Genomic DNA, 22,223 nt, shown 5'->3' on the forward strand with positions numbered 1-22,223 from the left:
CTGAGAAACAAACTGTGGGCTTCAGAGGGGAGGGGGGTGGGGGAATGGGATGCTGGTGATGGGTAGTAAGGAGGGCACGTATTGCATGGTGCACTGGGTGCTACACACAACTAATGAATCATCGAACTTTACATCAGAAACCGGGGATGTACTATATGGTGACTAACATAATAAAAAAATATTAAAAAATAAAAAAAATAAATAATAATAAAGTAAAAACACTAAATCTTGATCTACCCCAAATCACAACTCAATACTGGGAAGAGGGAGAGTTGGATCATGTGTGTGCGTGCACAGGGTGTGACAACGATAAGGGGAACCTTAGTTCTCATCCTCTGCAGGGGAAAGTAAATTGTTAATGCCTAAAATTGAAAAGTTAAGAAGTAGCAAGTATGTGTGTTATGTACATACAGTGGGAAATACTTAAAGAATCACTGAAGAGAGCTGAAGATGGTTACCCTTAAAAAATTGAGGGCAGGGTAGGGGGACTGCAGCTTTAAATAAGCAGACTTGGAGGTCTAGGTGATTCTCTAAAGTGGCTACATAAATGACTTTAAGACACAAAAACTGAAACAGAAAATTTTTAAGGAAAAAACGTTTTTTATCTGAGGAGGGCTTAAAAGAAAGAAATTTAGGGAAGGGACCTACTTTAATTTTTTATTACTTCTAACTTTTTTATAGTAATGCATGTTAAGGGAAGTAAGTAAAGCAGGGAAGGAGACAGTCAGTGTTTGTGGGGATAGTAAAATTTTGGAAAGATTACCCCATCGAGGTCTCACTGATAAAATAATGATGGCAGTGGGGAAGGGGTACTGCTTGGAGGGAGGTACGGGAAGGAGAGAGGAAGGCGAAGAGACCTGAAGGACATGAGGGAAGAGGTCACATGGATACCTGGAAGAAGAGCATTCCAAGAAGCAGCAGGGAGTGTGCAAGGACCTGCAATGGAAGCATGCCTGGACAGTTCTGGAACAGTGAGGAAGCTAGTGCAGCTGGAGCTGAGCGGGGTAGGAGCAGAAGCAGATTATGTAGGATCTCATGTATTATAGTAAGGATTTCAGGTTTTACCATGAGTGGGCCTACCCCTGATATTTGTGGGGTCCATGACAAGAATGTAATTGGAGGCTCAGATACCATGTGTTTAAATATCTAAAAGCAGTAATTCAAGCTAATAAACTACTACAAAAAATACGTTCTATTCTCCTACTTTGAGGAATACACATTCAAAACGACCCTGAAGCCCAGGTACAAAATTAGAATTCTTGAATTCTGCAATGTGAAAGGTTGCAGGAGCCTGCCCACCTCCTGCCACTGACCTGCTGTCCACTCCCTTCTCCTCCCATCCCTGGCTCAGCGGGCACTGTGAAGGGCCTTGTGTGCGTGCATCCAAGGGAAGAGATCCACACAGGCCCCAGAAGCAGGCTCAAAAGTGTTTGGGCGAGGAATTCCATTATCCCAAATACCCAGAGTGCCACGTGGTAGGGGCACAGGTTCTTAGGAATATTCCTTCATGTTCCACAGGAGAGGAAGGCATGCAGCCAGAAGCAAACCAGAAAAAGGTCTTCTAAATGGATGAGGCCATGGAAGGAGCTTGGATCTAGGAACACTTCTGATTCTGAAGGAGGCGATGAGTTACCAAAATAAACTAACGAGGAAAAAGCATTAAAGTGAAATTCTGTGGTGACAGGGCCTTATCTTTCTTTGTACCTCACAATCATCCATTGAGCATTAAAAAAAAAAGTTCATTAAAGTAAACTGAACTGAAAAATCAAGAAAATGTTTCACAACTACAGCACTGAAGTAAACAGCAAGTCAGAGCCTCAGCTAAATGGCACCCTACCCTCCGAACCCAGCTACCTTTGAGAGTGGAAGCTGCTATTAAGCTTGACACTGAGCCATCAAGCACAGGCTGAGACTGCCCTAGCAAAATGAGGGCAGAGTCTACTCTTGCTTTAACTCCTTTACAGCCACCGTGATGTCCTTTTACAAGCAGAAGCTGCTATGTGACGGCTGCTACCTCACATGCCGAAGACGTTCACTGGGGTCAGTAAAGGGGCAAGCGTGGAGTCCAGCAGGTAACAGCTGGTACAGCGGAATGCAGCAGAGAGACGCCAAGCAGCAAACGAACGGGAAAGCAGAATCCCATCTAATCTTTTATATTCAGCACAAGCTCTTCTCTTTCCCCTAACTTCTTTTTCAGTATTTTTACATTCAGCCAATATTTAGAACACCACACTGAGTGAGTTGCTACGCACACATCAGTCTGAATAAACAGTCATGATCCCTGCCCTCACACAATTTACTTTGCATTTCTCCATTACTGGGCATTTGAATTGTTTCCATCGTTTTGTTTTATTTGGCTTTAATAAATGACGCTATGGGGGAGCCTGGGTGGCTCAGCTGGTTAAGCCTCTGCCTTGGGCTCAGGTCATGATCTCAGGATCCTGGGATCAAGCCCCGCATCAGGCTTCCTGCTCAGCGGGAAGCCTGTTCCTCCCTCTCCCTCTGCCCCTCCCCACCACTCCCTCTCTCTCTCTCAAATAAATAAAATCTTTAAAAAAAATTGTTTTAATTAATTACCCTATGAAAATCTTTGCTTAAAGAAAAAATGTTGTAACTTCCATTTGGGTTTACTTGAAGTACACCCCCCAAAATAGAATGATCTGAACAGAGTATAATTTTAGTTTATATAGGACCAGATTGCTTCCTATCAGAAAGGCTTTACCAACTTACAATGTCTTCAGCATACAGGCCTGCCTAAGTTATTCATAATCAGCATAACATAAAATTTCATGATTTTTATCTAGATAACCATATCATTTCAAACCTCAGAATCCTTAGAAATCATCAGCTACAGTTTACAGATTGAGGAAATTGAACCCCAGAGAGGTTGTGACTGGCAGGGAACAAAAAATTGCTTGGCAAATGTTTACGGCAGCTTTATTCATAACTGCCAAAACTTGGGGAAACCAAATGTCCTTCAGTAGGTGAATGGGTAAATAATCTGTGTTACATCTAGACAGTGGAATACTACTGAATGCTAAGAAGAAATGATCTATCAAGTCATGAAAACACATGAAGGAAACTTAAATGCATATTTTTAAGCAAAAAAAAAAATCTATCTAAAAAAGCTATATAGTGTATGATTCCTACTACACACATAGCATTTTGGAAAAGGCAAACTATGGAGATACTAAAAAGATCCATGATTGCTGGGGCTAAGCAGGGAGAGAGGGACAAATAGGCAGAGTATTTTTAGGGCAATGAAACTACACTGTGCGACACTGAGATGGCGAATACAAGTCATTATATTTGTCAAAACCCACAAAGTATACACCAAGAGTTAACCCTAATATAAACTAGGGACTTTGGGTCATAAAGACGGGTCAATGTAGGTTCATCTTTGGTAATAAATGCACCACTCTGGTGCAGGACTTTGATAGTAGAGGAAACTGAACAGAGGCAAAGGGTATATGAGATATTTCTCCTGTACCCTTCATGAAATTTTGCTGTGAACCTAGAACTGCTCTTAAAAATAGTCTAATTAGAAAAAAATTACGGTGGCATAGAAGTAAAAAGGCTTAGAAAAAAAGGGATTAGAACCCACTTCTGTTGTTTTTGTTTTTGATGCTTTTACACTACAATGCTTTTGTACTAAGTTTTTTTGCACCACATTGTTTCTTAAGTAAATCTTTAACTAAAAAAAAGTCTTTTTGAGATGTCTAAGCTATGCTTCATTGCTAGAAAAACTATATATTCTTCATAAAGGTTTTCTCTTAATATTTCTACATGTGTGAATTGTTTCTCTCCTCCAGCTATCAAAACAAAATCCTATTACAGACCATACACATTTCTATCAAATCTTCATCTATTTTGCACAGTAAGATTTTATCACATATGTTGATAAATTTTTTTTTTACTTTCCTTTCTACATTTATTTTATTACATTTCAGGGTGTCAACATTTTTTATTTTTATAAATTCAAATCTATCTTATTAAATGCACTTATCAGGGTATTATGCTAAGTGAAGTAAGTCAATCAGAGAAAGACAATTATCATACAGTTTCACTCATATGTGGAATACAAGAAATAGCACAGAGGTTCATAGGGGAAGGGAGCAAAACCTGAATGGGAAGAAATCAGAGAGGGAGACAAACCCTGGGTGATTCTTCACTCCAGGAAACAAACTGAGGGTTGTAGAAAGGGAGGTCGGAGGGGGGATGGGGTGACCGGGTGATGGGCAATAAGGAGGGCACTTAATGTGATAAGCACTGGGTGTTATACACAAATAATGAATCATTGAACACTACATCAAAAACTAATGATGTACTACATGTTGGTTATTGAATTAAAAAAAAAAGATGCTAGCAAATAAATGATACTTTTTAACCAGGTGAAAAAAAATAAACTTATTAAATATCTCTTTATAAGTAAGCAACATTTTCCCACTGTACAACTAGAATATGTCTTTCTGTTGCCTTTACTTTGTTTTCTGCATTTAACTTTATGCACTGCACATAACAGGTACTTAATAAATGCATGCTGAATTTTAAAGAACACCTATAGAACACAAGCTCTGAATAAATCATTATGATAAATGTCATAGGGAAAACAGTCTTAAGAGTTGAGAGTCTAGGAGACAGCAAGAATGTACTCTAATAACAAAAATATACAGTTCTAAGAATCCCAAGGAAGACTGGAGTTAAATACGGAACTGGCCAGCCTACAGATTCCCACTTGAAGTGACAGAAACGAACATATACTGTTCACTTTCTATGTGCCTTCAACTGTGCCAGGTATTTTACTTATGTTATCTCAATTGGTGTTATGGTATGAAGCACCTTTGAAATCTTGGACCCAATGTAGAATATTTAGCATTAAAGTGTCTTGTAAGAGAGGGAGGGAAGGAAAGAGGGAAGGAGGCAGGACCTTACCCACACAAACACTCAAGTATGTACATCAGTCAGGAGATACTGGTACCACAATTTTATAGATGAAGAACCTAAAGGTTGGATTAGGGAACTTCTGCAAAGTCAGGAGGGTGGATCAGAATTAAAACCCAAAGCTCCCAAGACCACTGCTATTTTTACACTACTTCCCATAAGCATCCTTTTTCCATTACCAACTATTAGTTTGCTACATGCCAAATTTCCATGAGGGAAGGTAACCGCTATTCAACTGCATTCATTGCCCAATTTTTCTATTTTTTTTTTAAGATTTTATTTATATATTTGACAGAGCAAGAGACAGCCAGTGAGAGAGGGAACACAAGCAGGGGGAGTGGGAGCAGCAGGCTCCCAGCGGAGAAGCAGATGTGGGGCTCGATCCCAGAATGCCAGGATCACGCCCTGAGCCAAAGGCAGATGCTTAATGACTGAGCCACCCAGGTGCCCCCAATTTTTCTATTTTTAACCCAATATTATTTTACTTCTCTTGTCTATTATGACCCATCATGCAATCATGTAAAAAATATTCATTAAGCATCTCAGAAACTGTCACAGGCATTAGGGAGACAGCAGTGAGCAAGGGCCTTATGTTCTTAGAGGAGGAGACAGACAACAAACAAGTAAACAAGATCACTTTGGGTAAGTACATGAAGAGACAAAACTGAACTTTGTTAGACAACGACTGCACAGAAGAAGGGCTATTTGAGACTGGGGGAATCAAGGAGAGCCTCTGAAGGGAGATGGCATTTGTATAACAAGAGCTGAGGGAAGAATATTTCAGGCAGAGAAGTCAGCAAGTAGAGGAGCGGAGAGGAGGAAACAAGCTCAGTGTGAAATAACTGGAATCAAGGAAAACCTGGGGGAGAGGGACATGTGGAAAAGTTGGAGAAAGAAGCAGTGGCCAAATTACCTGACTTAAAGACAGCGAGGAATTTGGATTTTTATCCTAAATTCAAAAGATACCACTAAAAGGTTTTACGCAGGGAAATGACATTTAAAAGATCATTCTGGCTACTGTACTGCATGCAAACAGGCTACTGTTAAGGGATGAGGTGAAAAACCGAACAGGAAGATTACAATAGGAGATGACGGCAGTTAATCCAGGTGAAGGATGATGGTGGTGGAGAAGGCGCAGAAGACAAGATCTTCTTGTGGGTAGGATATAGAGAAGGAATCAAAAACGAGTCCTGAGTTCCTTCCTCTGTGTTAACAGCACTGCTTTTATTACGCTACCCATGTGTGTGAGGATAATCTACTTGCTCTGAGTAAATAATTATTGTTACCTAGTACTGGACTGTTTGCTGGTTAATGACCCCAGTCTATAAATTCTTTTAAAGGTGGTATTTTTATCAGTTTGTTAAAACAAAATGCTCATAAAATGGATCAGATAATTAACAATGTCCCTTTCTATATTTTGAAGCTAGAGTTAAAATTATTCATTGAATAACTTCTCTTTAAACTTTCGAAAAATTCTCCAAAATAAATCCCCATCAGGGTTAAGTGCTCTTTTCTTTGCTACTTTGTTATGACTCTGGGTTTCGGATACAGTTGTTTTTATGTATTTGATTTAATTATACATTACCTCTTCCTTCAGAAATTAATTTGAGGAGGTACATTCTAGTTACAATTTCTACTTCTAGCTGTATCCACTTTGGCAGTTCTCTCTCTCACACACACACACTCATGCATGCATACACTTTAATTACTTCTGATTCTGACCTGAGCCATTAATTAACATCATCTACCTAAAAATAACATTCTCTCAAGTATTTTGGTTTTCCTACATGTTAATTATCGTAGCTCTTCTCCCTGATCCTATTTACCTTTTACTCTTTGTCTAACTAACTGATTTGCTAATTTTCACTTTGACAAAATTTCTGAAACAATCAACTACTATAATTTTGTTTATTTCTGCTTAATTTTATTTTCCCTGTCCGGGGCACACTATATGTCTTGATTTCCTTTCTCTTTTTCTAATATAGGCATTTAAATTGGTAATTTTTTTTTTTTTACATATAGGTTTGACAGCAATCCATGAAAATACAACTACAACCATTACAAATTTTTTTTGTTTATTCTATATGGATTTCTTGTCTTATACGTACAAGAATTTTATTTTAATTTTCATGTGGCTGCCCTATCTTAATTTTTGTTATATTAATTTTAATGTACTATGTTCTGATAATTTGAACCATAACATTTTTATATTATATTAAGCAAACATATTTTGTCCAAGTTAATGACCAATATTTTTCTGAAAGATGTACATACATTCGGGAAAAAAAAATACATCCTTTTCCTGGCATTTAGTTTTTTGTGTCAATTGAATCTTACTTATCATACTTTCAACTCAATTCTTTATTAGTTCCTTACTTTATCTATGGTTTTCTAAGAATAGCAGGGTGCAAGCGAGAATCACAATCATATATAAACAGACTAAATGATAAACTCTATCTAATTCTTGATCATCTGTGGATTCTGGAAAGAGAACTCCAGCTACTAAGTACTTCACTGATAGACTGTTCTAAGTGTTCCATGTATTAAGGCATCTTCTATCTTAAAAGAAAGAAAAGTGGGTTTGACTAGATAGCATACCAAAATGTATTATTTCCAGTTTTTTGTTTTATTTCTTTTTCCCTAAATTCTTACACTTCTCCAAAATCTAAAAGGTAAGATCTAAAGTCATTCTTACTTCTGTGTGCCTTTATATTTTCCTTTTATACTTGGCAGCTTATAAAATCCTATCTTTGCAATGAAAATTAAACAGTTGGCAAATTTAGATATCTAGGCATTGTCATTTCAGGACATCTCGGGCATGATGCTCTGGGGTTCTAAATACCCACCCTGAGAAATGTTATCTAAATCAAACATGTTATAAAAACCACAGGCAAAGAAATTAAGACATAAATGAAGGACTGGCGTTTTCTACTCTTCTATGCAGCTTGATTTCATGTCTTTTCAGTGTTCTTCCATTTTTCAGACTTTCTTTAGCTTTGGGTGTTTTAATCTGGTTGTGCTGTGTTCCTTTATCCCCAGCATCAATGAGTCTTTGCTCTGGGGCATCAATTCTGCTCCTCACAGCCTCCTCTGAAAGTTTTACAGCTTGTCTGCTGTATTCACAAGTTTAGCAATTTTCTGGAATGGATGTATCTTACATTTGTAGTCATTCTTTCTTCTTCTGTCACTTTCAATGTAGTCAAATCAGCCTTCTCATGCCAGCTTCAGGGGGCACCTAGGCTGTCCTCTCCAATGTAGGAAAGCTTTTAAATTACATCTGAGATTTGTTTTGTTTTTTGGTTTTGTTTTGTTTTTGTTTTTTTTTTAGATTTTTCAACTCTTTGAAGCTCATCTACTGGAAGAAAATGGGCATTTCAGAGGCTTTTTGTTGTTGTTATTGTTAGACTTAGTTTAGATGAGGGTCCTTCCGGTGTTATTAGTTGAGGACACTCACACACAACATGTCCTTTAAATACAATTACCTATGATCATCTTTCTTTTCAACTCTAATGTACTCATCATCATTCTGATTTTTAAAAAATCTCTCCCATCTACCTCTTAAATCTACTCTTGAACAGGAGAAAAATGTGGCTGCAACATCTTTTCTTCCATTAGATTTGATTTGGCTGGTCTGAGTTCCTTCTTCACTGTTCTACACAGATTCCTCCTGAAGACGCACATACAGGTTAGTTAGCCTTTTGAGACAGAGGACAATGATAATTCCCCTCAATCAAAAAAAACTTCTCAGGTTGCTGAAAAACTGGTTATTTATGGGGTGCTAAATCATTACCCTACAATCACTTGCTGGCCATATGAGGGAAAACCATGTTGACAAAGGACGGGCCAGGCCATCACCATCCAAACCTCTGATCAAATGTAGCATCACTAAATGTGGAGCAGCCAGATTAAGAGAAACCTGATGTAAAACAATATGAACAATATGAACAATATGAAACATAGCTGCACTGCCTATAAAATATTCTTGCCAAAATTTAACATCTGTTTACAGATATACAGAGAAACAAGTGTTAAAAAAGAAAAAGAGAGAGAGAGAAAAGAGAGAGAGAGAGACAACAGACCCAAAATAGACTCACTTGTGGTAAGCCCCACCTCAGCAAACAAAGATTTAACAGCTAACCTAACTGCAGTTTCAACCTCTTCCAAAATGGAATCTTAAACCAGTGAATCCGGAATTTCCCAGTTAGCATTTAGTGAGGTAATCTGCCAGATAGACCGCTGCCAGATAGCTCCTCTTTCCTTGTCCCTGCCCCTTTCTGCTTACAAAAGTCTCCCATTTTATTTGATTGTTTGGAGCTCCTTTTTATTGCTAGAAGGATGCTGTCCAACTCATGAATTGCTGAATAAAGCCAATTTGGTCTTTAAGTCACTTGGTTTAATTTTGTTTTTTAACACAAGTTAGATGATATCACAAAAAAGCAATCACATAAATCTAGAACATGAGGCTACATTTATTCAACAAGTCAATGGCATGTTCAAAAACAAACAAAACAAAAGGGGGGGGCACTGTTCTGAAGTCAAAGAGACTTAAGGGACAAAACAACCAAATGCAAAACATGGATTTGATGGATCAGGATTTGAATAGACCAATGGTAAAACTACATTTTGAGACAGAGAAATCTGCATATGGACAGGATATTTATTTTTAATAAGGAATTACTATAAATCTTCTTAGGAATAATAGTATAATTGTGGATGAAAATGGTACTACTTTCTAAAATACATATGGGAGTAACTGGGAAGAAAGGCTTCATGTCTGGCATTTACATTAAAATACTAATGGGAAAAAATAAGAGAAGATTCAAATGAAGCAAGTGACCAAAAGTTGATACTAATGAATGCGAGTGGAAAATGGGGGTTCATCAAATTATTCAAATTATTCTCTATCTTTACATGTGTTTTTAAGATTTATAATAAAAACAATTTTAAAGATTTTTTCCTCTCTATCCTCCATTCTCCTGTCATTTCTGCATTTTTCTGACTTCATTCTTGATTTTATATCTATACCTTTAATTCAAAATAACTCATGAAAGGTTTAAATGTTTTCCATTTTGGCACATGGACTATTTTGAGTTGAAGGCAATAAACCCCTGTGGGCTCAAGAGAAGATTTTGCTCCTCTCTTAACTACGTAAAAGAATATAAATTGGGGGGGTCTTTCCCAGAATAAGAGTTATTACCAGAAATAAATTTTATCTGAGTGACCCATGTGTATGAAAGGGCAAACATCTCATTACCAAATATCTGCTCTTCTCCTTACTGCCCTGTGAACTGCTCTCCTCCCCTTTGAAGCCCCAGGGCCTTATCCCATTCCTCAGCGCAGAATGGCATATATATTTCCTTTTACCTGTCTTTGAACCTCTCACATATGTGGGGTTCCCATATGTACAAAATTAAATTTGTTTTTCTCCTGTTAATCTCTCGTGTCAATTTAATTTAGACCAGCCAGAAGAACCTCTAAAGGGTAAATAAAAATGTTACCGCCCCAACAACCTGAAAAAATGAAACCAATGCCTTTATATGCCACTTCAAGCTCTCTCCCTTAATTTCTATATGCAAACACAGACTTAAAAAAAAAAAAGCCTAGGATTTTAGCATCAATAACCTCCATCAAAAACTCACTAGAAACAAATTTAACAGAAATGAATGAAAATAGTAGTTTGTTACTTTAAGAGACAGAAGAGAAATACAATAAGGATAATGGCTATGTGACTACTTAAATTAACAGAACAAAAATTTCTATTTATATTTTAGCCTGACAGGATGATTTGATTTAGTGTCTTTACTTGAAAGGCAAATCGAGGACAACAGAAAATAAAAACAGAAGAAACTGTGAAAGACTTTGAAATGGGCAAAAAAGAACACTGGATACCCTATCAAGGGCATCCTTGAGTGTCACCTCTGCCTTTCAAGGCCTTAAAGCTGTTTTACAACTTCATGATCTGTAGAAAACCAGTAACAATGAAAATAATACCTGCCTGTAGAAATGTAAGTGAACTGTCTGGTGGAATGCAATTGATCACTGCCTCCTGAATAGATCAGTTTTGCATCTGTCTGTAAAGTCGGTTCACCATTCCTGATTGTCTATATACCTATGGTTCTGAAATTCTCCTGTGAGCTAGCTATAACACATTACTGGCTCTCGCCGTAATAATAAGTTAAAGAAAATCTCAGATATTGTTCATCGTATATTTGTGTAAGTCATGATTTTACCTTTAAAAATGTTTTCCCTCTAATTCATTTCATTTCCTTTCATAAACTGAAATGGAAATTGGAGTCTGACTAGTTTTTGAAGTGATCTAAAGAAATTAATTATAAATAACTAAAAATTTTAATAGATACAAAAAATTAAAAAATTAAGGCCGCCTTGACACAGGTCAATTTTCCTCTAATGATAAATAAGAAAAAGTTCTCAAATAAATTTTATAATCAACCACTCCTGACATAGGAGAACAATATACTATGAGATGGCTGTATTTATTCCCAATAACAACTGAAATATTTATTAAACAACTGCTGGCACACATCAGGATTCTTCTAGGCACTACCTATCAAGTAAAACATCAATTACTTATTCATAAAAAATAAACCACAACAATTAGGTTTAGAAAAAGAAAAAAAACAGGAAAAAAAAATTAATGGCCGGAGAAGCTTCATAATTAAATTAAAAGCTGCCTTTGAAAGTATAAACCAAGTCATTTCAAGAGAAAAAAAATCACCTCCATTTTTTAACACATTTTTCAAAAAATATCATACTTTTCTTTCCCCCAAAAGCAATTTTTTCTAATAGCCCATTCACTTCGGCCTCAAGTAGATACACGTCACATGCAACATAATATTTTTTTAAGGTTTTAGACAATGTTACTGTCAGGCTTCCTGGCTTTATATGATTCAGAGGCCAATTCAATTACAGTAGCTGCTATGATATTTGCCTTTTCCTCAACACTCTCCATGTCAGACAAAATGAAATTCTGTAAGGTGAACAGTGTATGTTTGTGTACACTGGCCAACAACGACATTTCACTTCAATGTTAAACACTCATATATTCTACTCATGAGATGTATAATATTAATGATTTATGCATTTACTTTGTCCAATTATAAATGCATAAGAATGATTTACAAGATCTCTACCCCCAGCTTCCTGAAAGTTTAAAGAATTCAAGATAAAATGAGATTAAAATGAACGCATTTATAGCCTGCCAGTATCTATAAAAACTGAATGCAGTAAATTTGAACATCAAGATTTAAAAAACAGTTTACAAATAAGGCTGACAGTGAAAGTTCTAAGAGTCATTAAAAAATAAATCCTATTCAAAATTATAATAACATAAGCATAAGGCCAAATTAAATGTTTTTCTTATACATTCTATCATTCTCCATCTCCTTCCCCCAACTAAGAAAAGGATGGCAGAGAGTAAGTCAGTGAGAGAAACAGAAAATAAAAAATTCAGTCTAAATGCTTTCGGTTGTAAAATAAATCTTTCAAGTAAATTTCTATCCTGGGTTATCATACCATTTTCTTTATTCACATCTATTCATCCATATTTTATAACAATCTTTATAGAAAGAAAGTTAAATAAGGGATCTCTTTCAAGGACAACTTATGTTATACATAAATTTAAAACCTGAACAGTGTTAAATATAATTTTAAAACTGTCAAACCATTAAACATCAACAGGTTGATTTAACATCTGTTCTTCAATTTTTCACCCAAGTTGTTATGGTAACCAAAATGCGTGGAATATTTGTTTCCTAAATTTAACTGATTATTTCAAGTAAATAAAATTATAGCATATCATCTTATTAACTACAAATATTATTAATACTATAACCCTATATTTATCATTTTTAAATGCTGGTGGATTACATGATTATATTTAACTAGACATTTATGCATGCTTTATCTCAGAATACACATTAAAAAATAGCAAATGTATATTTTTTCTAACTTGGGGGCATTTCTTGATTTTAAAAGCAAAGCAAAAGAAGGAACTAATCTATTTTCTGAACAATATACTATATTAAAATACTTCAAAATTATATGATTTTAGTGCTTTGTAGGAAATGTAGATCACGTTCTTTCTAAACACAAGTCAATCCTGTTATTCCTCTAGTGCTCAAAACTTTCCACTGGTGTCCCATCTGTGAGCAAAGCCAAAGTCCTTACACTGCCTTCAAAACCCACACTCTCCACTTTCCCTTGCTTACCCCGTGCAGTCACATTGGTCTCTTTGCTGTCCCTCAAATACACCAGGTTCACTACTACCTCAGGGCCTGGTACTTACTATTTCTTCTACCCGGAAGGGTGTTAGCCTAGGCAGCCACATGGCTCATTCTTTCATTTATTTCATTTCTTCCTTCAAATACCACCTTCTCAGTGAAACCTTCTCTGACTGACGCCATTTCAAACAGCTATTCCAGGACCTCGACCACTTCTGCTCACACTTTACCTATCCACTATGGACTGAACTGTTCCCCCCACCCCAGATTCTTAGGCTGAAGCCTTAACCTCCAATGTGATGACAATATTTGGAGATGGGGCTTTGGGAGGTAATTTAAGTTAGATGAGGTCATGAGGGTGGAGCCCTCATGAAGAGATTAACATGCCCTTATTAGAAAAGGAAGAGACACCAACATGATCACTCTCTCCACCAGATGAGAACACAATGTTCTAGAAGGCAGCCATCTGCAAGCCAGAAAGACCTCACCAGAAACTGAATCTGCCAGAAAATTACTGGACTTCTAGCCTTCAGAATTATGAAAAAATTAATTGCTATTGCTTAAGCCAGAACCTTAATCTTGGACTTCCACCCTTCAGAACTGTGAAGAAATAAATTTCTGTTACTTAAGCCACCCAGTCTCTGGTATTTTGTTATGGCAGCCCAAGCTGACTAATGCATTGTTCTTCCTTTATCTTCCTCATTAACACTCATTACTATTATACAATATATCAGTGATCTATTCTATACATTACTAATTAATGCTATTTATTGTCTGTCTCCCTTTACTGCATAAGCTTCATGAGGGCAGGGATTTTGGTGTATTTTGTTCGTAAGACTTGTAACACCTATGGTCTGGGATAACACATAATCAATAAATATTTGTCGAATGCACAAAGTATAGATTTAAAATATCTTAAGTCTTCATATGCTATGGTAGGAAATAATATATTTCTTTGATGATATTCAGAGAATCCAGTAAGAAATAAAAAATACACAATCTTTGGGGCGCCTGGGTGGCACAGCGGTTGGGCATCTGCCCTTGGCTCAGGGCGTGATCCCGGCGTTATGGGATCGAGCCCCACATCAGGCTCCTCCGCTATGAGCCTGCTTCTTCCTCTCCCACTCCCCCTGCTTGTGTTCCCTCTCTCGCTGGCTGTCTCTATCTCTGTCGAATAAATAAATAAAAATTTTTTTTAAAAAATACACAATCTTCAACAAGTTAATTTTTTAAAAAATCAAAATTATTAGGCTTTGTGTTCTTACAGAACCAAAGAATCTTAATTTCCTGATTTTCTTGATCTTTTCTCCTCCTATGAATCTGATTTGCTACAGGCTCAATCTTCTTCCTACCAGTTAAATATGTAAACTACTTTATACAGTTAACTCTATCGGGGATCATTTTCTCTGTTTTCTTCGTTAAGTGAACTCATCTACCTGCTTCACTGTCACCTTTTTCAGATGACTCTGAAATCCTCATCTCTTGCCTAGATTTCTCTGTGTTCTGGTGCTGCATTCCAAACTACCTTTGAGATGTACATTACTTCAGGCATACTGTCAGGAACGTCAAAGGACAAGAGCTTTAGGTAGAATATAACAGCGTACTCACGTAAGTAAAAAACAAAACAAAGCAAAACTAAATAAAATTTAACTACAACAGCAAAAAAAAAAGTAGTCCTTAGTAGTACAGACTCACATAATTCTGTATATTGCCTGAGGAATCGCTTTGTTTCATTATAGAAATTAGACTCACAATGGTAAGGAATTCCAATTTCTGGAATATGACTATGTATTCTAATTAACAGTATACTCTTGCACTATCAGCTTCGCTACAACCACTGAATTATTCCCAATATTGTAGTAGAGTTTTATTACTTTCAAATTGAATTTAATCACTTGGGGGGAAAATATAAGAAATTATATGAGGTTTTCAAATTAAGTTTCTGAACTAGGATAGTTTATTTTTAGAAGAAAAAAAAATCTTCCAGTGTTTTTCATCATTGGTTTCCAGATAACATATTTGTTTCTCCAACCACTTTTCCTCATACTCACTAATCAATTCATTATTTTAAAGACTTCTCTAAAGCACATTTTTTATAGAATTTAGGAAAGGCTTCAAATGAAAGTTGGCTAGAGTTCATTATTCAGTTTAAGCAAGCCATATATTTTTAGAATTTCACGAGCAAAAATGCAAAGAAAAGAAATTCTAAAAGAAAACCATGTGGTTATTACGACTTTAGAGATAGGCTAAACTTCCCAGGGCAGTACAAGGTTCCTGGGATGTAGGTATCACTGAGAAGACTCACAGAGCCAGTGAGCTTCAGTACACATAAATTATTAATGAAACACATATGATCCTAGTCTTATGTTGTCATTTTAAGATGAATGATTATTATATATTATATCAAGTAAATTTCACTGCTGTTTCTTTCTCAAATATTTTTTCTTCGAATTAGGAGTATAAATGAAATATATTTAGGAAAGGACTTAAGAACCCATGTCTGGCTGTCCCCAGTGCTCATGAAAGGTACAAAGTATGCCCTAGCTGTCAACAAATTGTCATCATTCCTCTCAAAATATATCTGAAATGTGACCACGTCTCTCACTCTCTTCTGCCTCCATAATGTTTTACTAGGATTATTCCAAGAGCCTCCTAAATAGCGTCCCTGATTCCACCCGTGCCCCACTACAGTCCACTCTCCACATAGGAGCCCCAGTGATCACCATAAAACACCTGAGTCAGGTCAATTCACTCCTCTGCTGAAAATCCTCTATTAGCTTTCCTCATCACTTGAAATAAAGTTCTTACAACAGTTGAGAAGACCCTTCATGGTTTGGTTCCCCCTACATAACAACCATTCTTCCTACCTCCTTTACTCCATTCGGCCTCCATGTCTTTCTGGTTATTTCCTGGACATACCAAGCATACTCTCACTTTAGGTCCTGTGCATTTGCTACTTCCTCAGCCTAAAAGCTTCCCTCCATATATTCACAGGATTTGCTCCAGGGCTTTTCCAGGCTTTATTCAGTGAGGCCCTCCCTGACACATGACCACAGACTAGTAAACCTTCTCTGCTGCCTAGCCCTCTCTACTACAATTAACCTGCTTTATATTTCCCCCTCATGCTTATCACTACTTGACATACTACATGTATGTTTGCTCGTTTATTATTTGAATTGTCTAATTAAAATGTTAGCTCCAACAAAGCAAAGACTGTTTTGTTTTGTCCTTGCTCATTCCCTGGCAACAGAACACAGAATAGATTAGAAATGAGTATCAACAAATACCGATCACAGAAATGAATGAATGAATCTTGTGATTGTTTCTCATTCCAAACTAGATGCCAGCTATTTTTCCTTCAAATTGCATACCACTACATTTCTACTTTTATGATAAGTCATATTGCCTGTTGTATTAAGAATCAATTTGCACTTAGCATGAAAGTATCAAGAACCATCTCTCATTTCTCTTTGTATCCCCTGCACCTACTTGCATCATTTCTTTCTTATAACAGAAACCCAGTATTCCTTAAGCTGAATTTGAAGTCATACTGAAAAATAACTTTTATAACACACCTGGGTCTCTTTGTATCCTTTAGCAAACAGACCAATACCAATTCTTAAATTCCTAAAGAATATTCTGCTTTTATAACCAACCAGCAAATTTAATTCAAGTGAAATAGAAGAGCGATGTAGCCTGGCTTAGAGATGCCTGACATCCATTTTGTACTGATGTGGTAACTACAGAAAACATTTTGAATGATGTTAGGTCAAAAGATTTTCAGAAGATAGTAAAAACTACTTGACAGAAAGCTGCTTCAACTTGATCCATTCAGGAATTCTACCAAAAAAGAAAACGCCATACAGCACATGCTTTATAAACAAATAAATAACTAAAAAGCAAACTAATACAAAGAGATTTTTTTCCCTAAGAAAACAAATTCCAGCATCGCTTTTGAAATTAATAATTAATTGACCCAAAAATTTTGCACAGTTCACTAACTGGTATTTTTAAGCAGCCTTTTAACAAAGCTTAAATCACCAAGAAAAGACTAAATTATGATCCATATGTTGAAAAATACATACTTTGAGTTTTAGACTTTTGCCAAATCAGTTAAAATTAAAAGGTATGATTCTAAAAAGGTTAAACTTTCACTATCAAGAAAAGTCAACTGAACAGCAATTTATTCCCCAAGACTTGTGTATAAGCAGGATTTTTATTTTTCAGTCAAATCCTTTGAAAACTGATAATACATAATTACAGTGATCAAAATATTCAATAGGCTACACTAGAACTCTCTTTTTCTAAGCACAAGAAGCAACTACATTAAAAATAAATGATACAGTAAAAACAATGTCTTGCCTCATACAGAGTTAGCTCACCTGAGGTATGAGTCTATCCAAGTGCTCAGCTCGATTTCCATGAGAAGGGTGTGTGGATAACCATTCTGGCAACTTGGGATGGCCTTGGAGGCTATCTGCAAATTCCATCTGCTGCCAAAACACTGAACTGGCTCTGACATCCACACAAGCCTAAAACCAGAATTAATTAAAGAAAAAAAAAAAAGAGCTTAGTTATGACATTTTTTAAAATTTACATCATTATGTTTGAAAAATATTTTCTATCATTATTTGCAAATGACATATCCGATAAAGGGCTAGTATCCAAAGTATAAAAAGAACTTATAAAACTCAACATCCAAAAAACAAATAATCCAATTAAAAATGGGCAGAAGAAATGAACAGAGATTTATTTCTTCAAAGAACACATACAGACGGCCAACAGACATACAAAAAGTTGTTCATCATCACATCATCAGGGAAATGGAAATCAAAACTACAATGAGAGAGCACCTCATACCTGTGAGAACGGCTAAAATAAAAAACACAAAAAACAACAGACGAGGATGTGGAGAAAAAGGAACCCTCGTGCATCATTGGTGGGAATGCAAAGTGGTGCAGCCACTGTGGAAAATAGTATGGAGGTTCCTCAAAGAGTTAAAAATAGGACTACCCTACAATCCTGCAATTGCACTACTGGGTATTTACCCAAAAAATACAAGAACACTAATTCAAAGGAATATATGAACACCTATGTTTACAGCAGCACTATTTATAATAGCTAAGATATGGAAGCAGCCCAAGTGTCCACTGATCAATGAATGGATAAAGAAGATGTGGTATAATACACACACACACACACACACACACACACTCTCTCTCTCACAATGGAATATTACTGAGCCATCAAAAAGAACGAAATCTTGCCATTTGCAGTGACATGGATGCAGCTAGACAGCATAATACTAAGCGAAATAAGTCAGAGAAAGACAAACACTATATGATTTTACTCATATCTGCAATTTAAGAAACAAGAGAAAGACAAAGCCAGAAACAGAGTCTTAACGATAGAGAACAAATTGATGGTTACCAGAGGTGAGGAGGGTGAGGGGAAGGGTGAAATAGGTGATGAGGATTAAGAAGTACACTTATGATGATGAGTACTGGGTGTTGTATGGAACTGTTGAATCACTAAATTGTACACCTGAAGCTAATATAACTCTGTATGTTAACTGTAATAAAAATAAAAGCAAATGAACAAAAAAACAAATGAAAAAGCAGCAAGAAACAAAAAAATAAAAGTGATTGCAATGAAAAAAAGTATTTTCTAGCATCTTAATAAAAGTAGAATTGCTCATTGCTTTAAAAAGCTCATACAATATGGTATTAGAGAAGCCCCAAACCCCCTATACAACATTCACAAATAATCCCACTCCCAAAGATAGCCCACTATTTTCAGTACGACAGGTATTAAGAGCATGTATTGAGGGCAAAAATCTTCCACACAAATTAATATTTTGTTTTCATAAAAATAAGGATTTAAAATCTCATTATTAAACTGCACTACAGAAATTTTATTCTTAATCTAGACCACTAGAATAATTATAAGACTTCAAATAAACTTAAATGAAATATTTTTTGTTATATTTTTAATGTGCATATTAATTTATCTACTTTTCCTCAGTGTGTGTGCTAAAGAACATATTTAGGTCATTCAAAATACCTTATAAAAGTATACCTTTTTTTTTTTTAACAAATAGGATACATACATCTTGTATGTGTGTGTAATTCCATCAGACACTCATACACGTACACTTATCAACACAAACATTTCTGGAAGGCAATTTAAGAAACTCTTAATATTAGTAGCTACCCTAAGATTACAAGTGGGGTGTTTGATGATGGAGAAGGAAGACTTTTATTTCTGAATTATATAAAGTATATTATTTCTATAATATAATTACTTCTAAATCCTACATAGGGCGATTTAGTAAATATTATTATAAGCCTGTTCAATCTATTGACATTTCTAATTTTTTCTAATAAGTGACTGGATAAAGTGATTATATTTCCCAACTAGGTTACCTCTAAGACAATTAAGGAAAAAACTTACACTGTACTGACTAAAATGTGCTATCAAAAAGCCTTAATGTGCTTTCAGCCTTAAAACAATGAGATTGTGACACACAAAAAGGCAAATACACAATATCATGCTATTCTAGTCAACATCCATGTCACTCTGTTTTTAACAAACACCATTAAAATATTTTCCAATGCTGGGAAAATGAAAAGAAAAAATAATTGGAAATCCAAGTAAATTTTATTCAATGTTTAAAACAATACAATTATTTTTATTGTGGTAAAATACATATAAAATTTGCCATCTTAACACTTTTAAGTGTACAGCTCACTGGTTTTAAATCCATTCACATTGTTATGCAGCCACCAGCACCAACCATCCCTGCAGCTCATTTCATATACACCTATTAAACAATCAATTACCCATTCTCCTCTCACCCCTGTCCTGGGATGACCACTATAACAAATTCCGTCTTTATGATTTTAACTACTCTAAGTACCTCATACAAGTGAAATCATACAGTATTTGTCTTCTTGTGACTGGTTTACTTCACTTAGCATTATGTCCTCAAGGTTCATCCAGTATTACAGCATATTGCAGAATTCCCTTCCTTTTTAAGACTGAATAATATCTCATATGTCTTGTATCACACTTTGCTTATTCATTCATTGGTCAATGGACACTTGGGTTGCTTTCACATTTTAGCTACTGCTAATAATGCTATGAACATGGGTATACAAATATCTTTTGAGGCCCTGCTTTCCATTCTTTGAGGAATATAATCCAGAAGGGGAGCTGCTGGATTGTATGGTAATTAAATTTAAATTTTTCTGTGAAACCACCATATCATTTTCACAGTGGCTTACCATTTTACATTCCCACCAACAACACAATTGTTCAAATTTCTTCACATTTTCACCATTTGTTAATTTCTGTTATTTTGATAGCAGCCATCCTACTGAGTATGAGGTAGTATCTCATTACAGTTTTGATTTGTATCATCTAATGATCAGTGATGTCGAGCTCCTTTTTGTGTGCTTAGTGGCACTGGTTTATCTCCTTTGGAGAAATGTCTATTCAAGTCCTTTGTCCATTTTTGCAACCAGATCTTTTGTGTTACTGTTAGGTTTTAAAAGTCCTCTGTATTCTGGATATTAATTCCTTATCAGATATACGATTTGCAAATATTTTCTCCCATTCTGTGGGTTTTCTTTTCCTGTGGATGGTGTCTTTTGATGCAAAAACTTTTTTTTTTTAAGTTTCATGAAGTCAAATTTGCCTAATTTTTTCTTTTGTTACCCATGTCTTTGGTGTCACATCCAAGATATCATGACCAAATCCAATGTTGTGAAGCTTTGGTCCTATTTCTAAGAGNAAGTTTCATGAAGTCAAATTTGCCTAATTTTTTCTTTTGTTACCCGTGTCTTTGGTGTCACATCCAAGATATCATGACCAAATCCAATGTTGTGAAGCTTTGGTCCTATTTCTAAGAGTCTATTGTTTTAGGTCTTAAACTTAAGTTCCTGATCCATTTTGAATTATTTTTTGTATATGGTATTATGTAAGGATCCAATTTCATTCTTCTTCCGGATATCCAGTTTTCCAACATCATTTGGAAAAGACGGTCCTTTGCCCAGTTTCCATCCTTGACAAAAATTATTTATTTTTTTTAAAGATTTTATTTATTTATTTGACAGAGATAGAGACAGCAGCGAGAGAGGGAACACAAGCAGGGGGAGTGGGAGAGGAAGAAGCAGGCTCATAGCGGAGGAGCCTGATGTGGGGCTCGATCCCATAACGCCGGGATCACGCCCTGAGCCAAAGGCAGACGCTTAACCACTGTGCCACCCAGGCGCCCCGCATCCTTGACAAAAATTATTTAACCATATACATGAGGATTCATTTCTGGGCTCTCTAGTCTATTCCATTGGTCTTTGTCTTTTATGCCAATACCACAGTTTTGATTACTGTAGCTGTGTAGCAAGTTTTGAAATCTGAAGTGTGAGTCCTCCAGTTTTATTCTTGATTTCAAGGCTCTTTTGGCTACTCATGTCCTTTTAAGATTACATATGAATTTTAGGTTTAGTCTTTCTATTTCTACCAAAAAAACAAAAAAAGTCACCGGGATTTTGATAGGGATTGTGTGGAATCTATAGACTACTTTGGGTACTACTGACATTTTTAAATTATTAAGTTTTCCAGTCAATGAGCACAGGATCTTTCTCTTTCTTTATGTCTTGTTTCAGCAATGAATTTTTAGTTACCACTGTATAAGTCTTTCACCTCCTTGGTTAACTCCTAAATCTTTTATTCTTGCTGAGGTTATTGTAAATGGAATTGCTTTTATCATTTCCTTTTCAGATTGTTCATTGTTCATGTATAGAAATGAATTTTTGAGCATTGACACTGTATTCTGATACTTTGCTGAATTAATGTATTAAGTTCAAACAGCTTTTTTTTTTTTTTGAGTCTTTAAAGGGTTTCCTACATATAAGAGCACATCATCTGCAAACACAGATAATTTTACTGCTCTCTCTCCAGTTGGGATAACTGTTACTTTTTTCTTGCTCTGACTACAAACTTCCAGAACTATGTTGAACAGAAGTGAGAGTGGGCATCCTT

At 35.8% G+C, this 22,223-nt stretch overlaps 1 protein-coding gene across 6 annotated transcripts in view; it reads right to left on the reverse strand.

The window, feature by feature from the left end:
• OMA1 (OMA1 zinc metallopeptidase) overlaps positions 1 to 22,223 on the reverse strand; it is a 78,116-nt gene that overhangs the window by 2,495 nt on the left and 53,398 nt on the right. For 4 of the 6 annotated variants that reach the window (XM_034653333.1, XM_034653329.1, XM_034653323.1 and 1 more), the window contains one exon: positions 17,564 to 17,713. In XM_034653333.1, coding sequence (XP_034509224.1) covers positions 17,564 to 17,713 — 150 coding nt within the window. Of the gene's footprint in view, positions 1 to 5,328; positions 8,609 to 14,321; positions 17,022 to 17,563; positions 17,714 to 22,223 lie in introns of those variants that run through there. The other 2 variants (XM_034653339.1, XM_034653342.1) reach the window with 2 other exon arrangements.

This window comes from Ailuropoda melanoleuca, chromosome 2, assembly GCF_002007445.2.
Source record: "Ailuropoda melanoleuca isolate Jingjing chromosome 2, ASM200744v2, whole genome shotgun sequence".
Taxonomy (NCBI): Eukaryota; Metazoa; Chordata; class Mammalia; order Carnivora; family Ursidae; genus Ailuropoda; species Ailuropoda melanoleuca.